General features: G+C 48.1%; 2 protein-coding genes across 17 annotated transcripts in view; one reads left to right on the forward strand and one right to left on the reverse strand.

Moving 5' to 3' along the window:
* LOC143942473 (uncharacterized) overlaps positions 1 to 17,161 on the reverse strand; it is a 76,374-nt gene extending 59,213 nt beyond the window's left edge. For 3 of the 15 annotated variants that reach the window (XR_013264787.1, XR_013264788.1, XR_013264789.1), the window contains exons 1-2: positions 17,030 to 17,161; positions 14,508 to 14,629 (exon numbers count right to left, since the gene is read on the reverse strand). Coding sequence is in view for 1 of the 15 variants with exons in the window: in XM_077463784.1 (XP_077319910.1) it covers positions 14,508 to 14,629; positions 16,807 to 16,841 (157 nt within the window). In the remaining 14 variants the exon portion in view is untranslated. Of the gene's footprint in view, positions 1 to 10,029; positions 10,798 to 14,507; positions 14,630 to 16,705; positions 16,939 to 17,029 lie in introns of those variants that run through there. The other 12 variants (XR_013264783.1, XM_077463784.1, XR_013264786.1 and 9 more) reach the window with 11 other exon arrangements.
* ASPDH (aspartate dehydrogenase domain containing) overlaps positions 16,943 to 22,633 on the forward strand; it is a 48,796-nt gene continuing 43,105 nt past the window's right edge. Inside the window, exon 1 of one of the 2 annotated variants that reach the window (XM_077463781.1) lies at positions 16,943 to 17,191. In XM_077463781.1, the coding sequence (XP_077319907.1) occupies positions 16,952 to 17,191 (240 nt within the window). In that variant the 5' untranslated portion in view covers positions 16,943 to 16,951. The remainder of the gene's footprint in view (positions 17,192 to 22,633) is intronic. The other variant, XM_077463783.1, reaches the window with a different exon arrangement.

Here is a 22,633-nt window from a genome sequence, read left to right on the forward strand (position 1 = left end):
TGCGCCCAAGACGTGGCCGCTCCACCAGAGTGCGCCCAAGACGTGGCCGCTCCACCAGAGTGCGCCCAAGACGTGGCCGCTCCACCAGAGTGCGCCCAAGACGTGGCCGCTCCACCAGAGTGCGACCAATTCGTGTCCACTCCACCAGAGTGCGACCCAGACGTGTCCACTCCACCAGACTTTGACCTACATGTGTCCACTCCACCAGAGTGCGACATTCACATGAAAAATCCACCAGCATGTGACGTTCACACAGAGAATCCACCAAAATGCCAGGGGAACGTCTCCAGTGAACATGGGAGCAATCTTACAAGACAGGATAGGCACATACTAGTGGTAGGGGATTCAATTATTGGAAGGATACAGAAGGCAATCTGTCACCAATCCCCTTATCGCAAAACAGTATGTTGTTTACCGGGCGCCCGGGTTCGGAACATTGTAGATTGCATGGACGGATTATTGAATGGGGCTGGGAGGAACCCCGCTGTCATGATACATATTGGTACGAACGACAAAGTTAGAGGAAGATGGGGCGCCTTAAAAAATGATTTCAGGGACTTAGCGGCTATATTGAAGAAAAGGAGAGCCAAGGCAGTATTTTCAGAAATATTGCCTGAACCTCGAGCCACACCAGAGAGGCAGCAGGAGCTTAGAGAGCTTAGCAGGTGGCTGAGAAACTATTGCAGGAAGGAGGGCTTTGGCTTCATGACGAACTGGGTTGACTTTACATTCGGTCACCGTTTTTATAGCAGTGATGGATTGCATTTAAATGGAAGGGGTGCAGCGTTTTTGGGAGTGAAGATGACCAAAGCGCTGGAAGAAATTTTAATCTAGGAGATGAGGATGACTTGCTAGTGAACATGACAGAGAAGATCTTCAAGTCAAGCCATCATCACCGGAGTTCACTACGTCATCACTCTCTTGAAAGATTCTCATCAGCACCTATCTTCAAGAGAGCACCAGGTACGGCTGTACCAACACAGATTTCTACAATGGTGGCGGCTGCCACTCCAGTAACCGGAAGGTCTTCCCATCAGCCCTCTATTTCCCTTTCTGCAGCTTCTGAATCCCCAACTATCAATGTGGCTGGACAAACAAGTCAATTTGCTGTTCCCAGAAGAAGACTCAACCAAAAGCTTGAGGAACCCTCCTAGGGACCAGGTACGGCTGTACCAACACAGGTCCCTACACTGGTGGCGGCTGCCTCGTCACCACCAACCGAGGGGCAATGACATTAACAGAGGGCCTCCTCATCACCATCCAAGAAGCAATGACATCAGAGAGCCCCGTCATCAACATTTGAGGGCTGAGCCTCATTGCCATCATCCGAGGGTAGTGAAAAACAGAGAGCCTGATGCCCACCATCCAAGGGCAGAGCTTGGTCCCCACCATCCAAGGGCAGAGCCTCCTCGCTACTATGAGAGGGCAGAGCCTCGTTACCACAATCCGAGGGTATTTGACCTTAAAAGAAAGTTGCCTGCTGTGAGACGGTAACACAAGCAGTACTGAGTGAGATAATTGTGGCACACCGGCAATGATCTCCCTACACCATACATAGAACCATACATAGAATGTATACATAGGGCCATACATACCACCATACTCAGCATGCCCACCTAGTACCAAACATACCACTATACATACCACCATCAGGGCCACCAATAAGGTGGTACCACTGGTTCTCCTGTAGGGGCTGGGCACAGAAAACATGAGGAATCGTTGCGGCGGGCGGGTGCACTGATCAGTGGGGGAGGCACTGATCTGTGCGGATGCTCAATGCATATATTCTGAATGATCCCCAAATATGATTGTAAACAAGCATGCAAGTGTGTTTTATTGCATACATACCTGCGTATATAGCACCATGCATACCATCATACACAGCATGTCTATATACCACCACCAGGGCCACCAATAAGGGGGTACCACCAGTCCTCCTGTAGGGGGCTGGGCACAGAAAACATAAGGAATCGGTGCGGCGGGCGGATGCACTGATCAGTGTGGGGGCGCTGATCTGTGCGGATGCTCAATGCATATATTCTGAATGAGCCCCAAAGATGATTGTGAACAAGCAGGTAGGTGTGTTTTATTGCATACATACCTGCAATACATATGTTCTGTATGGTTCTATGTATGGTTTTTTTCTCTATATGAGATGAACTGGGCACCCTAGACTGATGATTCAGGGACAATCCGATCGCCTTAGGGGGTCAGGAAGGAATTTTTCCCCCCCTTGGAGCCCATCTGGCCGGGGGGGTTTTCGCCTTCCTCTGAATCATCTTAAGGTTTAGGCTTAGTGTAAAAAGGCCCTGCCTTTGAGGAGTCCTAGGACAACCGTCACTGATCTCCGATGTTCTCCGAAGCCCGACAATCATTTCCATCTATAGATTTATCTCCAATAAAGATTGGTCGCACCTTAATTGTCTTTGTATGTGTTTTTTTTTCTTCTTTTTTCTAAGAAATATAATGAGGAATGGCAGCAGGGTGAGGAATCTTGCCCCATACTTCACCACTAGGGATGAGCTTCGATTTCAAGAGGAAGATCGAACATTATGGTCCGTTCATGACAAATTAGAGCGGCGTGTCACCGCCCATAATGCACTGCGTCATAGCAGTGTATTGCTGGCTGATGATTGGCCAAGCATGCACGATGACCCGCATGCTTTGGCCAATCACAGCACCGTCAGCGAAGAGAGCCATAATTGGTCACAGGCCAATTTTTGATGCAATACTTTGCAGCAGGGCTCATTCCTGCGCCCCAACTAGAGGATCTGTAAGGGGTTGCAGTGTTGTGGCACCAGTGCCTAAGGCCCAATTTTTCTGCCCCTGTTCAACAGAGGCATGTAATTACAATTCTTGATCTAATATTTCACAGCAGGGCCCGTTCCTGCGCCCACCCAGAGTAACTGTGAGGGATTACAGTGTTGTGGCAACACCAACACCTAAGGCCCACATTTTTGCGTTTATATTTTGAGTATATAGGGCAGGCCCCTACTTTCAAACATCCAACTTACAAACAACTCCTACTTTCAAACAGAAGGAGACAACAGGAAGTGAGAGGAAATCTACCCCTAGGAAGGGAAATTCTCTCCTGTAAGGCCACGTACACACGCGGGGACTGTTCGCTCAACTTTGTCCGTCAAACAGTTTCAGCAAACAGTCCGCTCAAAATTAGCATGGACGGACTTGCCCACACACGACGAACGAACAGTTTGCTGAAACCGTGCGCGATGACGTGAACGGCACGTACGACGGGACGGAAAATACAACGTCCTATACACTGCATTACAACTTTCAGCGTGTAAATCCTTTCTGAGCATGCGCGGAACTTAGTTTGACGAACAAGCCTACACACGAGGGGACTGTTCGCTGAAACCAAGTTTCAGCGGACAGTTTTTTGGAAATTCCGAAAAACCTTGTTCAGCAAACTGTTCGCTGAAACTGTCCGCTGAAAGCCCACACACGGGCGGACTGTCCGCCGAAACACTGTTCAGCGGACAAAGTTGGGCGAACAGTCCCCGCGTGTGTACGCGGCCTAAGAGTTCCTTGTTTCACAAAAAAACCCAAATTTTAACAATCCAATTGTCATTGGGACAGAAAGTGAGGTGAAATCTTCTGAACAGGTGCACACAGACAGCAAAACAAATTATACAGGGGTGATAACCCTTCCCTATGTTTTACAAAAAGCTTAAAAATAGATTTTTTGGCTGGAGCGACACTTTAAAAATGTACCAGTTAAAAATTACAAACAGATTCTACTTAAAGCGGGAGTCCACCGGGACTCCGCGTTTTTTTTTTTTTTTTTAAAGCCAGCAGCTACAAATACTGCAGCTGCTGACTTTTAAAATAGTGACACTTACCTGTCCCGCGCGCCCGCGATGTCGGCACCCGAAGCCGATCTCTAGATCGTCTCTCAGGTGCTGCCGCCACCATCTTGGGTATGGGAATCAGGAAATGGAGCCTTTCGGCTTCATTTCCCGGTTCCCTACTGCGCATGCGCGAATCGCGCTGCGCAATAAGGGCGGTCCCCGCTGCCTGTGGGATCTGTGTGTTTCCCAGCAGGCAGTGGGGCACTTGCGGAAAGGGGCGGGCACTTGCGGAAAGGGGCGTAATCTACGCCCCTTTCCGCAGAGAGCTATCCCGGAAGTGGGTGCAGAACACCTGTACTGTACAGGTATCTGCACCCCCCTCCCCCCTGAAAGGTGTCAATTGTGGCGCCGGGGGGGAGGGTTCCGATGAGCGGAGGTCCACTTTAGGGTGGACCTCCGCTTTAATAACAAACCTACACAGTCCCTGTCTTGTTTGGACCGCCTGTATACTGCTGTTCTGAGTATATAGGGCCTGGGGGCCTCAGGCCTTTCCTTTTTATAATTTGGGTGTGCGGTTCTCCTTAATGTCCATACAAGACCCAAAGGGGCTGGTAATGGGCTTGGGGGCGGGGCACCCATGCCTTTGTTCTCAATGATTTTCATCCATATTGCCGGGACCAGACATTACATTAAAGCCGCAAACAGTTTTAAATGACTTTTATTCCTTTAGAAATGTCATTTTGTGCAGGGACAGTTCTAAACACGGGAAACACAGGCCACTTTACAGGCATACTACAGACACCCCCCAGGCATGATATTTAAAGGAATGTTTCACTTTTATTTTTTCACTTTAAGCATCATTAAAATCACTGCTCCTGAAAAAAACAGCAGTTTTTAAAAATTTTGCATTAATACATGTACCCTGGGGCAGGACCCGGGTCCTCAAACCCTTTTTTAGGACAATAACTTGCATATTAGCCTTTAAAATTCACACTTTTGATTTCTCACGTTCGAGTCCCATACACTGTAACGGGGTTTGAAAGTTTGCGCAAACTATCGGTCCGTTTGCAAGTTCTGGTGCAAACAGAACCGGGGGGTGTTTGGCTCATCCCTATTCACCACCCTTCAGCCATGGGATAGCGATAGGAAACACCCCAAGTCTAGTCTCTGTAAATGAGTCATATTATGACAGCAGGTATAATGTTTGCAGGTACAGGCTGTATATATATATACACATGGAGTGTAGTCTGGGGCCTGATTGTCAGGGCTGGTCAGCCCTTCCTTCTCTGAGCTGGCCGCTCAGCTGTCAGATAATTGGCAGCTCTCATCTCTCTCCACAGTTTACCAGCTGTTGTGGATGTGCTCGTCAGTCCCGCCTACTTAACCACTTGCCGCCCGCCCTATAGCAAATGGACGGCGGCAAAGTGGTTTCATAATCCTGACCGGACGTCATATGACGTGATCAGGATTATGAGCCGCTGTGCGCCCCCGGGGGCGCGCATCGCGGCGATCGTTGTTGCGGGGTGTCAATCTGACACCCAGCAACTACGATCTCGGTAAAGAGTCTCCGTCGGAGACTCTTTACCACGTGATCAGCCGTGTCCAATCACGGCTGATCACAGTGTAAATAGGAAAAGCCGGTGATCTGCTTTTCCTCACTCGCGTCTGTCAGACGCGAGTAGAGGAGAGCTGATCGGCTGCTCCTCTGACGGGGGGGGGGGTCTGTGCTGATCGATTATCAGCACAGCCCCCCCGAGGATGCCCACACTGGACCACCAGGGACGCCACCAGACCACCAGGGATGCCAAGGACAAGGTATGCCACCCTAGACCACCAGGGATTCTAGTCAGTGCCACAATGGATGCCAATCAGTGCCCATAATGGATACCAATCAGTGCCCACAATGGGCATCACTGATTGGCATGCATTATTGATTGGCACTGATTGGCATCCATTAGTGCAATATATTATAATACAATGCCGCCTATCAGTTCCCATCTGTGCCGCCTATCAGTGCCTACCCATGCCCACCTGTGCCGCCTACCCATGCCCACCTGTGCCGCCTACCCATGCCCACCTGTGCTAATCCATGCCAATTTGTGCCACCTATCAGTGCCCATCCGTGTCGCCCATCAGTGCCACCCATCAGTGCCGCCTATCAGTGCCACATATCGGTGTCCATCAATGCCACCTCATCAGTGCCACTTCATTGGTGCCACCTCATCGGTGCCCATCAGTGCCGCTTTATCATTGCCCATCAGTGTAACCCCATCAGTGCCCATCAGTGAAAGAGAAAACGTACTTATTTGCAAAGTTTTGAAACTGAAACAAAAAAAAAACATTTTTTTTTTCAAAATTTTCGGTATTTTTTTATTTGTTTAGCAAAAAATAAAAACCGTAGAGGTGATCATATACCACCAAAAGAAAGCTCTATTTGTGGGAAAAAAATGATACAAATTTCATTTGGGTACAGTGTAGCATGACCGCGCAATTGTCATTCAAAGTGCGACAGCGCTGAAAGCTCAAAATTGGGCAGGAAGGTGTTTAAGTGCCCCCCGGTATTGAAGTGGTTAAAGATCTGCAGGTCTCTTCATTCCTGCCTTCGCCTTGGTCACATCACAAGAAACCATCTCCTGCGTTCCTGTTTAACCACTTAACAACCGGCCCATAGCCAAATGACGGCTACAGGGCGGTTGTTTAACTCTGGGAGGCCGTCATATGACGTCCTCCCAGAATTCCGCTCTCGCGTGCGACCCCTAGGGCGCACACCAGAGCTTCCGCGACCGCCGGGTCTGCATCACGGTAAACGGCCACTCATCGCAGCCATTTACCACGTGAACGCTCCGTCAAATGACGGAGTGATCACTTGTAAACAAACCGGCGTCATGTTATGACGCCGGTTCCTCCCTCCCCTCTCTGTACTGATCGGTACAGCGGAGGGGGAAGAGATCGGTGTCAGCAGCACTATGGGCTGCATCTGCAGTGCCCACATCGCTGCTCACCGAAATTTAACCCCTCAATTCCCTGCCATTACTCTGCAATACCAGTGCATACTCTGCAGTACCCTGCCATTACTCTGCAGTACCAGCCAATACTCTGCAGTACCAGCCAATACTCTGCAGTACCAGCCAATACTCTGCAGTACCAGCCAATACTCTGCAGTACCAGCCAATACTCTGCAGTACCAGCCAATACTCTGCAGTACCAGCCAATACTCTGCAGTACCAGCCAATACTCTGCAACACCCGCCAATACTCTGCAACACCCGCCAATACTCTGCAACACCCGCCAATACTCTGCAACACCCGCTAATACTCTGCACTACATTTCCAGCCAATACCCTGCCATAAATTGCCATACCCGGAGATGCCCAGCCATACTCGGAGATACCCTGCAATACCCAGCCATAGACATCCCCCCCTCCCGCCGCCCTCCGGTGCTTCTACCGACTCGCCAATACGATCAAAGCCAGAATCTTTTTTTTTTCAGGCTTCCCAGCTTAGAGGTGAGATGCGGGGTCTTATTGACCCCATATCTCACTGTAAAGAGGACCTGTCATGCCATATTCCTATTACAAGGGATGTTTACATTACTTGTAATAGGAGTAAAAGTGATCAAAAATGTCAAACTAAAATAAATAAAGTAAAATGAACAATAAATTATTATTTTTTTTTTTAAAGTGCCCCTGTCCCCATGTGCTCACATGCAGAAGCGAACGCATACGTAAGTCCCGCCCACATATGAAAACGGTATTCAAACCACACATGTGAGGTATCGCTGCGAACGTAGAGCGAGAGCAATAATTCTAGCCCTAGACCTCCTCTGTAACTCAAAATATATAACTAGAAAAAAAAATTAAAGCGTCGCCTATGGGGATTTTTAAGTAGTGACGTTTGGCGCCATTCCACAGGCGCGTGCAATTTTGAAGAGTGACATGTTGGGTATCTATTTACTCAGCATAACTTCATCTTTCACATTATGCAAAAATTGGGCTAACTTTACTGTGTTTTTTTTTTTAAGCACAAAACTGTTTTATTTCCAAAAAAAAGCATTCGAAAAATTGCTGCGCAAATACCGTGCGAGATAAAAAGTTGCAACAACCACCATTGTATTCTCCAGGGTCTTTGCTAAAAAAACATATATAATGTTTTGGGATTCTGTGTAATTTTCTAGCAAATAAATGATGATTTTTACATGTAGGAGAGAAATGTCAGAATTATCCTGGGTGCTCCAGAACGCCTGATGGCGCTCCCTGCATGTTGGGCCTCTGTATGTGGCCACACTGTGTAAAAGTCTCACACATGTGGTATCGCCGTACTCGGGAGTAATAGCAGAATGTGTTTTGGGGTGTAATTTGTGGTATGCATATGCTGTGTGTGAGAAATAAAAAAAAGATCTTGATTTTGCAAAGAATTGTGGGAAAAAAATGACAACTTCAAAAAACTCATCATGCCTCTTACTAAATACCTTGGAATGTCTTCTTTCCAAAAAGGGGTTATTTGGGGGGTATTTGTACTTTTCTGGCATGTTGGGGTCTCAAGAATTGAAATAGGCCGTCAGTACTTCAGGTGTGATCAATTTTCAGATATTGGCACCACAGCTTGTGGACTCTATAACTTTCACAAAGTCCAAATAATATCCACCAATTTGTACTTATTTTTACCAAAGATATGTAGTGGTATAAATTGTGGCCAAAATTTATGAAGAAAAAATTACTAATCTGCTAAATTTTATAACAGAAACAAAGAAAAATTCATTTTTTTACAGAATTTTCTGTATTTTTTCTTTTATAGCACAAAAAATAAATAAACGAGCGGTGATTAAATACCACCAGAAGAAAGCTCTATTTGTGTGAAAAAAGGACAAAAATTTCATATAGGTCCAGTGTTGCATGACTGAGTAATTGTCATTCAAAATGTGAGAGCACCGAAAGCTGAAAATTGGTCTGGTTATTAAGGGTGTTTAAGTGCCCGGTGGTCAAGTGGTTAAAGTCAGGCTTTGCTGACATCCCTTCTGGCTCCTTATCCTGCTTGCTGTCCCTCTACTTGTATCCCTGACTTCTGGCCTGGCTGACTACCCAATCCGGTTACTGGACTCTGGCCTGGCTGACTACCCAATCCGGTTACTGGACTCTGGCCTGGCTGACTACCCAATCCGGTTACTGGACTCTGGCCTGGCTGACTACCCAATCCGGTTACTGGACTCTGGCCTGGCTGACTACCCAATCCGGTTACTGGACTCTGGCCTGGCTGACTACCCAATCCGGTTACTGGACTCTGGCCTGGCTGACTACCCAATCCGGTTACTGGACTCTGGCCTGGCTGACTACCCAATCCGGTTACTGGACTCTGGCTTGGCTGACTACCCAATCCGGTTACTGGACTCTGGCCTGGCTGACTACCCAATCCAGTTCAAAAATGCTAAACTAGAGCTAAAAGTGGGACTTTATATGAGGGGATATAAGCTATATATATATATATATATATATATATATATATATATATATATATATATATATATATATATATATATATATATATATATATATTGTGGCAGCACGCAGGTAAAATCACCTGGTTGTATTCAGGATGGGAAATATGTGTGTCCTAGATTCAGGCTTTATGCAGACTCTTACAATTAGAGGGGAAGAGTTAATGAGCCCAGCTGAAGTAAGTGGGCTCATTAAGGCCTCTACAAAAAACCCCAGCATGCATAGGGAGATGCTCCATCCTGGAACCAGTTTTGTGTGTATAGACTGGGGAGTCTGAGATCTGTTCTGTGCGGTGAGTTAACGCCTGTGTGGCAAACCCCTACAATAGAGACAGGGACTGGGGCAGCACAAGGCTGCACCCAGTTGTTAGACAGGGAGTCTACGTGTGTAGTTAGAGGTCAAGCTGACCAGGATTTATTTTCTTGTTTTATTTTGTTTGGCTGTTATATGTATCACTGCATGTAGCCTAAATAAACCGGATCTTTTGTTTTTTGCACCTACACCGCTGTCTGCTGTGCCTGACTTTGTGTTGTGAACCCATCCAGGGGGTCACACACACCCGCTACCGAGCGAACCCCCTCACAATATATATATATATATATATATATATATATATATATATATATATACACACACATATACATACATACACCTCCATCTCTGATATTTTGGAAAAAAATTTAAATAAATAAGTGGGACTTTATATGAAGCACATCACTAGACCGAATGAGCCAATCAATATACACATTGTTTATTGTCACAAGTCATACACATGTATATCACCATAAATAGTAAATTGATTTAACAATAAAATGATGGATCTCAATTGATAAATATAAACATAATATAGTATTACATGATTAGTTCAATATAGAAACATTGTAAAAAAAAAAAAATCCATAAATGTCAATAAATAAAATCTAAACATTTCATGATAATATACAATTAATTCAATATAGTATACACATATAGTAATAGACTTTTAGTATGTAGACCGAGGTATAACTAGTAGTGACATTTGAAACATTAACAATAATGGTAGATTGGTTCATTAAGGTAGGATATAGTCCAGATATGTATACATAAATACTGTGACAACGCATCATAAAAAAGCTCTACGCGTTTCGTGGTTACAATACCACTCATCAGGAGCAGATGCAGGATTTTTGGGGTATCTATAATGAAATAAAATTACCAAGTGAATATAATAATCCAGAATATACCGATATAGAAGGGAGAGGGGAGCCACACAAGTCCCAAGCAATCTCACCTATCTGTAGTATATAGGTACAAATGTTGATGATGGCGTCAGAAGGTAAAAAACATTTTAGATTTTAGAGAAACGTTTCTCCCGGGAGCTGAGAAGGAAAACCCTAAGACACGGCCATAGCACCACTGATCAATGATAGACGTAGAAAGGAAGTGAATAGTTTCCAGCCATGGTGTGTGTACTTAATGGTGTGCATAATTCATCTTATAATTGGTTCCCACACATATCTGTAGGGATCAAGATAGTAAAAAAATTTATAATAAAAAAAAAAAAAAAAATGTAATAAAAATAAAAACGAATTCCACAGCTGAAAATTAGAAGAGACTTCCCATAGTAAAAAACGTGCAAAGAGACAGTAAACAGCCAAGTAATAAAGGAAAAATGTTCAGGTGTAATTTAGGTAAAACAAGAATGTTAAATGATAGTAAAAGATAAAACAATGTGTAATGTCACCAAGATACCTTAACAGGCACATAACATTTTTTGCAAAGCGTGCAGTGGTGACTTGTACAGAAGGTCAGCTAGTGTGTCAGCATTGAGACCAATGTGGTTTAAATAGTAACCGTGTAAGAAGGACATCCCTCAACGTCGCGTGGCGTAATGACGGGGAGGCGGCGTCATCGCCCAGGCAACAATGTGTACCCGGCGTTTGGCGCCTAAACACCCCACGTGTGCAACGCTGATGGACAACCATGCCGGTTAATTACATTTTTTTTTTATTATTATAAATTTTTTTACTATCTTGATCCCTACAGATATGTGTGGGAACCAATTATAAGATGAATTATGCTCACCATTAAAGTAGTTGTAAACCCTTACAAACCACTTTGACCTACAGGTAAGCCTAGATTAAGGCCTAGATTAAGGCTTACCTGTAGGTCCAAGCAATATCTCCTAAACCTATACGGTTTAGGAGATATTTGCCTGAAGACAGGCACCGCTGTCTACGGCGCATGCGCCGTAGACAGCGGCGCGCAGGCGCACTGAACGCGGCAGTTCCAAAAATGGAGCTGCCGCATTTGTCGACTCCCGTGCGCATGCGCGGGAGTGACGTCATCGCGGCTTCGCCGAATGACAGCGGCGGAGCTGCGAGACGCCACAAGCAAGATGGATGCGGCGGACTACAGGGGACAGCGCGACTTCGCTGGCTCCTGTGTCAGGTAAGTGACACATAATGGGCTACTAATGCGATGCATAGTAGTCCATTATGCTTTACCTTTGCAGGGAAAAAAAGAGGAAGTAAACTCATCAGGGTTTACTTCCTCTTTAAGTACACACACCATGGCTGGAAACTATTCACTTCCTTTCTACGTCTATCATTGATCAGTGGTGCTATGGCCGTGTCTTAGGGTTTTCCTTCTCAGCTCCCGGGAGGAACGTTTCTGGATTATTATATTCACTTGGTAATTTTATTTCACTATAGATACTCCAAAAATCCTGCATCTGCTCCTGATGAGTGGTATTGTAACCACGAAACGCATAGAGATTTTTTATGATGCGTTGTCACAGTATTTATGTATACATATCTGGACTATATCCTACCTTAATGAACCAATCTACCATTATTGTTAATGTTTCAAATGTCACTACTAGTTATACCTCGGTCTACATACTAAAAGTCTATTACTATATGTGTATACTATATTGAATTCATTGTATATTATCATGAAATGTTTAGATTTTATTTATTGACATTTATGGATTTTTTTTTTTTTACAATGTTTCTATATTGAACTAATCATGTAATACTATATTATGTTTATATTTATCAATTGAGATCCATCATTTTATTCTTATATCAATTTACTATTTATGGTGATATACATGTGTATGACTTTTGACAATAAACAAACAATGTGTATATTGATTGGCTCATTCGGTCTAGTGATGTGCTTCATATAAAGTCCCACTTATTTTATTTTTTTTATTACCCAATCCGGTTACTGGACTCTGGCCTGGCTGACTACCCAATCCGGTTACTGGACTCTGGCCTGGCTGACTACCCAATCCGGTTACTGGACTCTGGCCTGGCTGACTACCCAATCCGGTTACTGGACTCTGGCCTGGCTGACTACCCAATCCGGTTACTGGACTCTGGCCTGGCTGACTACCCAATCCGGTTACTGGACTCTGGCTATGCTCTGACTATGCTTACTCTATTCACCTTTTTATTTTTATTAATAAGCAAGTGTGATTTTACTGTACTTCTGTCTCGGTCTGGTTCATGGTTTCTGACACCGATCAGCTGCCTGGTCTGGCCTTTTTATATACCGACATCCTATATCAACCTTTATCGACCCTTTTACACCAGGGGAACCCTTGAAATAATTTTCACAGGAGTCAGTGGGAAGGGTGACTCCTTACATATATGATCATTGGAAAGAATGTCCTTCCTACACTGGTGGTCAGTGGAAAGAATGTCCTTCCTACACTGGTGGTCAGAGGATAGAAAGTCCTTCCTACACTGGTGGTCAGTGGAAAGAAAGTCCTTCCTACACTGGTGGTCAGTGGAAAGTCCTTCCTACACTGGTGGTCAGTGGAAAGAAAGTCCTTCCTACACTGGTGGTCAGTGGAAAGAAAGTCCTTCCTACACTGGTGGTCAGTGGAAAGAATGTCCTTCCTACACTGGTGGTCAGTGGAAAGAAAGTCCTTCCTACACTGGTGGTCAGTGGAAAGAAAGTCCTTCCTACACTGGTGGTCAGTGCAAAGAAAGTCCTTCCTACACTGGTGGTCAGTGCAAAGAATGTCCTTCCTACACTGGTGGTCAGAATGCCACATTTACAGACCGCCTTAAAGATCGTTGGCGTCATGCTGATGGCCGTGTGAAGTGGCACTGGACCCAAAACTATGTAAACACTATCAGATGGGAGGTCAATCAACCACAGCTCAAGAAAGTCCAGGCAACCTCTGGAGCAACCCTAGCTGAGAATAGCTGCTGTATATATTGTATATAGAACAATCAGGCCAAACATGTGTGATGTTAGTACATGAAAAGAGAAAGTTACATTTGTGAAAGACGTTCTACTAATTTGATGTTAGTACAGCAGTGAACAGATGGTGGGGGTGGCACCAAATCCAAAGATGACATCAATGTGAAATGATACCGAAAGCAGAAACCATTTCAAGGGGAAGGACAGACAACCCGCTCTCTGGATTTGGTGCCCTCACCTTCTTCCTCTGACGGGAAATTCTGAGAATTAAAAGGGGAAATGAGTACACAGTGTTCCCAATAAATAAGAACGGTGTACCCCGACTCTACAAACACCCACCAATGGGATGATGTCAGTGAAGGCAGAGGAGGCGGCTCTCTAATTAGGGACAAAAGGCGTTTGCCTAAGGCCTCGCGCTCCCAGGGGCCTCGCGGCCGCCTCATTTGTGCGTGGGAGGATGGGAGGGAATGTCCCCGGTCAGTGTCCCCAAGCTGGCAGGGTGAGCGGGCCGGACTGGTAAAGGATCGCCGTGGAGGTGGAGCTGGCAGCCGCTACTAAACCCGCCATCTGCATTAGTGACACCAGTGTCAGTGCCAATTAACCCCTATTTGGTGCAGCATGAAAGGTTCATAAACACCGACACTGGGGTCACTAATGCACCACAAAGGGGTAAATTATCTGCCCCTGGTGACTAATGTATCAGTGACCAGTCATGTATTTGATACTGCCCACCCCCATACACTCCGCACCCCTCATGTACATACCTCCCACCCCCATAAACTCCGCACCCCTCTCATGTACATACCTCCCACCTCCATAAACTCCACACCCCTCTCATGTACATACCTCCCACCTCCATACACTCCACACCCCTCATGTACATACCTCCCACCCCCATACACTCCGCACCCCTCATGTACATACCTCCCACCTCCATAGACGGGGAGGGGCGGAGAGATCACACGGGGGGGGGGGAGGAGAGAATAATTAGATGGGGGGGGTCGTACCTGTGTGGGGATTGGTTGGTTCTAGGTCAGTGTTACTCTCATCCTCAGACTCCTCCTGTTTGGTGTAGTTGTGGGTGGAGCTCTGTGCTGGCTCCGCCCTCCTCCGGGACATTTCTGGAGATCTATAAAAGAAGTGGAAAGATGAAGGGCGTGTTCCCCGATCACCCCTCCCCCACTCATGTGATTGATGCAAATGTCATCCTGAGAGCCCCGCCCACAATCTTTATGTATGGCCCCTTTCATTTATAAGCCCCCCCCCCCCAACTAAGATAGGAAGGATGGGAGGAGTATGATCGCCCATGATCATAATACAGGAGATGATCAGAGACTGCAGACACAGTACAGGAGATGATCAGAGACTGCAGACATAGTACAGGAGATGATCAGAGACTGCAGACATGGTACAGGAGATGATCAGAGACTGCAGACATAGTACAGGAGATGATCAGAGACTGCAGACATAGTACAGGAGATGATCAGAGACTGCAGACACAGTACAGGAGATGATCAGAGACTGCAGACATAGTACAGGAGATGATCAGAGACTGCAGACATAGTACAGGAGATGATCAGAGACTGCAGACATAATACAGGAGATGATCAGAGACTGCAGACATAGTACAGGAGATGATCAGAGACTGCAGACATGGTACAGGAGATGATCAGAGACTGCAGACATAGTACAGGAGATGATCAGAGACTGCAGACATGGTACAGGAGATGATCAGAGACTGCAGACAAGGTACAGGAGATGATCAGGGACTGCAGACATGGTACAGGAGATGGTCAGTGTGCTGTTGTCACGTCACATTTTGCTACCCGCTGGACTGCGCATGCGCGACGTTACCATATGCTTTTCAACACTGTAGCGATCTGCGCTTGTGCAGAATTTTGTGGCCACACCCCTGAGTCCAGGCCCCGCCCCCATGCAGTCTCAGATTATAATTGCGCGGTGTGTAGGGAGGGGCTCTGTGGGAGTCGTCTTATAACACTGTTGGAACGCATATGGCGGCGTTGCGCATGCGCACTCCAGCGGGTAGCCGAATGTGACGTGACGCCGCCTATCACAGGAGGACATTGTCACTACAGCCCGGAATATTCCGCTCTGTGACCGGTGTTCTGGCAGATAGTGTCCGGCCATCATATAGTGTCCTCCCCGTAGTGCGCATGCGCAGTACGGGGCAGAAGAAGCTTCGGAAAATCTCTGAAGCTGAACGGCGCCTGCGCGGTGAGTGGAGGTGGTGCCCCACCATCCAAGTGGACATAGGGCTGCCGATATTAGAGGGCCGTTCGCCGCGCTTCGGGCTCCGCCTCGCTGCACTCGGCTCTTTTATATTCCTGCTCGATGTCCACTTGGATGGTGGGGGGTGAACCTGGACTCAGTGCGCAGGCGCCGTTCATCCTCGGATATTTTCTGAATCTGTGTTGCTGTGCACTGCGCATGTGCAGTACACAGAGGACACTATCTGATGGGGGACCATATATGATGGGACACCGGCGAAGATCACAGCGAGGAGAGGGGGGAGGGGAGGATTGGGGCGTGCCAAGGTGACACTCCCCCAACCGGGGGTTAGGAAGGTGGCGGAGGCCATGTTGGTACACCCCGAGGTAGGAAGGTGGCAGAGGCCATGTTGGTACACCCCGAGGTAGGAAGGTGGCAGAGGCCATGTTGGTACACCCCGAGGTAGGAAGGTGGCGGAGGCCATGTTGGTACACCCCGAGGTATGAAGGTGGCAGAGGCCATGTTGGTACACCCCGAGGTATGAAGGTGGCGGAGGCCATGTTGGTACACCCCGAGGTAGGAAGGTGGCAGAGGCCATGTTGGTACACCCCGAGGTAGGAAGGTGGCAGAGGCCATGTTGGTACACCCCGAGGTAGGAAGGTGGCAGAGGCCATGTTGGTACACCCCGAGGTAGGAAGGTGGCAGAGGCCATGTTGGTACACCCCGAGGTATGAAGGTGGCGGAGGCCATGTTGGTACACCCCGAGGTAGGAAGGTGGCAGAGGCCATGTTGGTACACCCCGAGGTAGGAAGGTGGCGGAGGCCATGTTGGTACACCCCGAGGTAGGAAGGTGGCGGAGGCCATGTTGGTACACCCCGTGCTCAGTGGGGGTGTTTTGGGGGAAGGTCACTTGGGATGTGATGGGGGTCAGCAATCTGACAGAACTCCCCATCCACCAATGGTGGAGAGCGCTGACCTGAGTGTTGGGGGGGAGGGGGGGGTTGCTGGACTAACATCGGACTATTAGTAGAGCGGCTGTGACCGGAGAGGTCCGATTCTTCATCACTGAACAATCACCTTGGCTCCTCCCCCCTCCTGTGATTGGTTCCCATCGATCGGCCATCACCCTATCAGAGAAGGCGGATCACAAACAGGAAATCCCAATGATGAGGGGGCGGGGCTCCAGTGACCCCTCCCCCCAAAGGTGTGGGCGGAGTTCTGCATGATGATGACGTCACACCCTCTGTCCGAGCCGAACCATCCCCTCCCCCACCCGGGAGCCGCAAAACCGCCTACCGACCTCCTCCGCACCGACACCGCGATCCTCCGCCGACCCCCGGGACTCCGCACTCACTTCCGGGCCTCAGCTCCGCTCCTCCACGTCACTTCCGGTCTCATACCACCGAGAGGAGGGGGATGGGCTCCCTCTACAGATCGGAGGAAGAAGTGCAGCTCTCTGGTGGTGAGTTCTCTCTAGAGATTTATATATATACCCCACCCCCCATCATTGTACCATCCCCCACCCCCCATCATTGTACCATCCCCCACCCCCCATCATTGTACCATCCCCCACCCCCATCATTGTACCATCCCCCACCATTGTACCATCCCCCACCCCCCATCATTGTACCATCCCCCACCCCCATCATTGTACCATCCCCCACCATTGTACCATCCCCCACCCCCCATCATTGTACCATCCCCCACCCCCCATCATTGTACCATCCCCCACCCCCCATCATTGTACCATCCCCCATCATTGTACCATCCCCCACCCCCCACCATTGTACCATCCCCCACCCCCCACCATTGTACCATCCCCCACCCCCCATCATTGTACCATCCCCCACCATTGTACCATCCCCCACCCCCCATCATTGTACCATCCCCCACCCCCCATCATTGTACCATCCCCCACCCCCCACCATTGTACCATCCCCCACCCCCCATCATTGTACCATCCCCCACCCCCCATCATTGTACCATCCCCCACCCCCCATCATTGTACCATCCCCCACCCCCCATCATTGTACCATCCCCCACCCCCCATCATTGTACCATCCCCCACCCCCCATCATTGTACCATCCCCCACCCCCCATCATTGTACCATCCCCCATCATTGTACCATCCCCCACCCCCCATCATTGTACCATCCCCCACCCCCCACCATTGTACCATCCCCCACCCCCCATCATTGTACCATCCCCCATCATTGTACCATCCCCCACCCCCCATCATTGTACCACCCCCCATCATTGTACCATCCCCCACCCCCCATCATTGTACCATCCCCCACCCCCCATCATTGTACCACCCCCACCCCCCATCATTGTACCATCCCCCACCCCCCATCATTGTACCACCCCCACCCCCCATCATTGTACCATCCCCCACCCCCCATCATTGTACCATCCCCCACCCCCCATCATTGTACCATCCCCCATCATTGTACCACCCCCCACCCCCCATCATTGTACCACCCCACCCCCCATCATTGTACCATCCCCCACCATTGTACCACCCCCCATCATTGTACCATCCCCCACCCCCCATCATTGTACCATCCCCCACCCCCCATCATTGTACCACCCCACACCCCCCATCATTGTACCATCCCCCATCATTGTACCACCCCCCATCATTGTACCATCCCCCATCATTGTACCATCCCCCACCCCCCATCGTTGTACCATCCCCCATCGTTGTACAATCCGTTTGGGTTTGGGGAACCTCTGGGGGGTCCTGGTTTGAGTTGGGGGTGTGCAGTGTAGTGGACAGTATAGTGTAGTGGTCAGTGTAGAGGACAGTATAGTGTAATTGTCAGTGTAGTGGACAGTATAGTGTAGTGGTCAGTATAGTGTAGTGGTCAGTGTAGAGGACAGTATAGTGTAATGGTCAGTGTAGTGGACAGTATAGTGTAGTGGACAGTATAGTATAGTGGTCAGTGTAGAGGACAGTATAGTGTAATGGTCAGTGTAGTGGACAGTATAGTGTAGTGGTCAGTATAGTATAGTGGTCAGTGTAGAGGACAGTATAGTGTAATGGTCAGTGTAGTGGACAGTATAGTGTAGTGGTCAGTATAGTGTAGTGGTCAGTGTAGAGGACAGTATAGTGTAATGGTCAGTGTAGTGGACAGTATAGTGTAGTGATCAGTGTAGTGGTCAGTGTAGTGGACAGTATAGTGTAGTGGACAGTATAGTGTAGTGGTCAGTGTAGTGGACAGTATAATGTAGTGGACAGTATAGTATAGTGGTCAGTGTAGTGTAGTGGTCAGTGTAGTGGACAGTATAGTGTAGTGGACAGTATAGTGTAGTGGTCAGTGTAGTGGACAGTATAGTGTAGTGGTCAGTATAGTGTAGTGGTCAGTATAGTATAGTGGTCAGTGTAGAGGACAGTATAGTGTAATGGTCAGTGTAGTGGACAGTATAGTGTAGTGGACAGTATAGTATAGTGGTCAGTGTAGAGGACAGTATAGTGTAATTGTCAGTGTAGTGGACAGTATAGTGTAGTGGTCAGTATAGTGTAGTGGTCAGTGTAGAGGACAGTATAGTGTAGTGGTCAGTGTAGTGGACAGTATAGTGTAGTGGACAGTATAGTGTAGTGGTCAGTGTAGTGGACAGTATAATGTAGTGGACAGTATAGTGTAGTGGTCAGTGTAGTGGACAGTATAGTGTAGTGGTCAGTGTAGTGGACAGTATAGTGTAGTGGTCAGTGTAGTGGACAGTATAGTGTAGTGGACAGTATAGTGTAGTGGTCAGGATAGTGTAGTGGTCAGTGTAGTGGACAGTATAGTGTAGTGGACAGTATAGTGTAGTGGACAGTATAGTGTAGTGGACAGTATAGTATAGTGGTCAGTGTAGTGGACAGTATAGTGTAGTGGACAGTATAGTGTAGTGGACAGTATAGTGTAGTGGACAGTATAGTATAGTGTAGTGGTCAGTGTAGTGGACGGTATAGTGTAGTGGACGGTATAGTGTAGTGGACGGTATAGTGTAGTGGACGGTATAGTATAGTGGACGGTATAGTGTAGTGGACGGTATAGTGTAGTGGACGGTATAGTGTAGTGGACGGTATAGTGTAGTGGACAGTATAGTATAGTGGACGGTATAGTGTAGTGGACGGTATAGTGTAGTGGACGGTATAGTATAGTGGACAGTATAGTATAGTGGACGGTATAGTGTAGTGGACGGTATAGTGTAGTGGACGGTATAGTATAGTGGACGGTATAGTGTAGTGGACGGTATAGTGTAGTGGGCGGTATAGTGTAGTGGACGGTATAGTGTAGTGGACGGTATAGTATAGTGGACGGTATAGTATAGTGGACGGTATAGTGTAGTGGACGGTATAGTGTAGTGGACGGTATAGTGTAGTGGACGGTATAGTGTAGTGGACGGTATAGTGTAGTGGACGGTATAGTGTAGTGGACGGTATAGTGTAGTGGACGGTATAGTGTAGTGGACGGTATAGTGTAGTGGACGGTATAGTGTAGTGGACGGTATAGTGTAGTGGACGGTATAGTGTAGTGGACGGTATAGTGTAGTGGACAGTATAGTATAGTGGACGGTATAGTGTAGTGGACGGTATAGTGTAGTGGACGGTGTAGTGTAGTGGACGGTGTAGTGTAGTGGACGGTATAGAGTAGTGGACGGTATAGTGTAGTGGACGGTATAGTATAGTGGACGGTATAGTATAGTGGACGGTATAGTATAGTGGACGGTATAGTGTAGTGGACGGTATAGTGTAGTGGACGGTGTAGTGTAGTGGACGGTATAGTATAGTGGACGGTATAGTGTAGTGGACGGTATAGTGTAGTGGACGGTATAGTGTAGTGGACGGTATAGTATAGTGGACGGTATAGTGTAGTGGACGGTATAGTGTAGTGGACGGTGTAGTGTAGTGGACGGTATAGTATAGTGGACGGTATAGTGTAGTGGACGGTATAGTATAGTGGACGGTATAGTGTAGTGGACAGTATAGTATAGTGGACGGTATAGTGTAGTGGACGGTATAGTGTAGTGGACGGTATAGTGTAGTGGACGGTGTAGTGTAGTGGACGGTATAGAGTAGTGGACGGTATAGTGTAGTGGACAGTATAGTATAGTGGACGGTATAGTGTAGTGGACAGTATAGGAATCAGGTAGCTAAGTACTATTGTATTTGATGGGACTCGGGGGGGGGGGGTAAAAGTCTACAGGTTAGGGGGCGCAAATGACTTGTCTTGCCCCGGGTGCTGACAATCCACGCTACGTCACTGTGTCCAGGCGATTGCGTCGATCTCCCCGTTCCACGCCATGATTTGGTAACGAGCGCGCCCGCGATCACCATGGAGAGGTGGGGCGGCCACCAACGTACACGCGCAGAGCGCACCCGCGGTCGCCGTGGAGGGGTGGGGCGGAACCATCTGTGATCACGTGGTAAACAGCCTCATGGCTGTAATGGGGCCTAGTCCTCATGTGATGGGGACCAAGGCCTGATGTGATGGTGGGTCCTGTGATGTGATGGGGGGTCTTCTGATGTGATGGGGGTCCTGTGATGTAATGGGGCCTAGTCCTCATGTGATGGGGACCAAGGCCTGATGTGATGGGGGGGGGGGTCCTGTGATGTGATGGGGGTCTTCTGATGTGATGGGGGTGTCCTGTGATGTGATGTGATGGGGGGTCCTGTAATGTGATGGGGGGTCTTCTGATGTGATGGGAGTGTCCTGTGATGTAATGGGGCCTAGTCCTCATGTGATGGGGACCAAGGCCTGATGTGATGGGGGGGTCCTGTGATGTGATGGGGGTCTTCTGATGTGATGGGGGTGTCCTGTGATGTAATGGGGGCCTAGGCCTGATGTGATGGTAACCAAGGCCTGATGTGATGGGGGTCCTGTGATGTAATGGGGCCTAGTCCTCATGTGATGGGGACCAAGGCCTGATGTGATGGGGGGTCTTCTGATGCGATGGGGGGGGTCTTCTGATGTGATGGGGGTCCTGTGATGTAATGGGGGCCTAGTCCTCATGTGATGGGGACCAAGGCCTGATGTGATGGGGGGGGTCCTGTGATGTGATGGGGGTCTTCTGATGTGATGGGAGTGTCCTGTGATGTAATGGGGCCTAGTCCTCATGTGGACGTGTGATGTGTTGCCCTGAGTTGCTAGGTCACATGGCTAGCTTCTATCCCAGGGACATCTGGCTGCTAGGCTGCCTGAGGGACATTGTGGGAGAGCAGCGTAGGGTTGGGACTTACAGCTTGTAGTCCAACCAGAAGCAACAGTGCTCCTGTCTGGGAAAACAAGCTGCGGTCGGGAGGTAAAAAGGAACAGCTGTCGCCACAAAGGGACCATACACCGTGGTACCAGAGACCATTGTGAGTAACTAAAGCCATTACCCAAGCAGTCTTCTCACTAACCAGAGATGCTGAAGTGGGAAAACTTGAGTTAGTGCCAAGCCAGGGACCTATCTGAGGAGACGCTTTGAGAGCTCCTTTGAGTGCTGGTCACCTGAGAAGGTCGGAGATGCTACACTGTATCCAAATTAAATTTTTATCATTTTTTTCCCACAAACAGAGCTTTCTTTTGGTGGTATTTTATCACCTCTGCGGTTTTTATTTTTTGCTAAACAAATAAAAAAAAGACATAAAAGTTTTCTCCTTCACTGATGGGGCTGCAGTGAAGGGTACCGATAAGGCCACACTGATGGGCACTGATGAGGTGGCACTGATGGGCGACACGGATGGGTACTGATAGGTGGCACAAATTGGCACTGATAGCTGGCAAGGATTGGCATGGATAGGCGGCATGGACGGGCATGGATAGGCGGCACAGATGGGCATGGATGGTCACTGATAAGCGGCACTGTATTGTATTATATAGTACTGATGGATGCCAATCAGTGCCAAACAATAATGCATACCAATCAGTGA

This window comes from Lithobates pipiens, unplaced genomic scaffold, assembly GCF_037356315.1.
Source record: "Lithobates pipiens isolate NorthernLeopardFrog02 unplaced genomic scaffold, aLitPip1_a1.2 Scaffold_30, whole genome shotgun sequence".
NCBI classification, from domain to species: domain Eukaryota; kingdom Metazoa; phylum Chordata; class Amphibia; order Anura; family Ranidae; genus Lithobates; species Lithobates pipiens.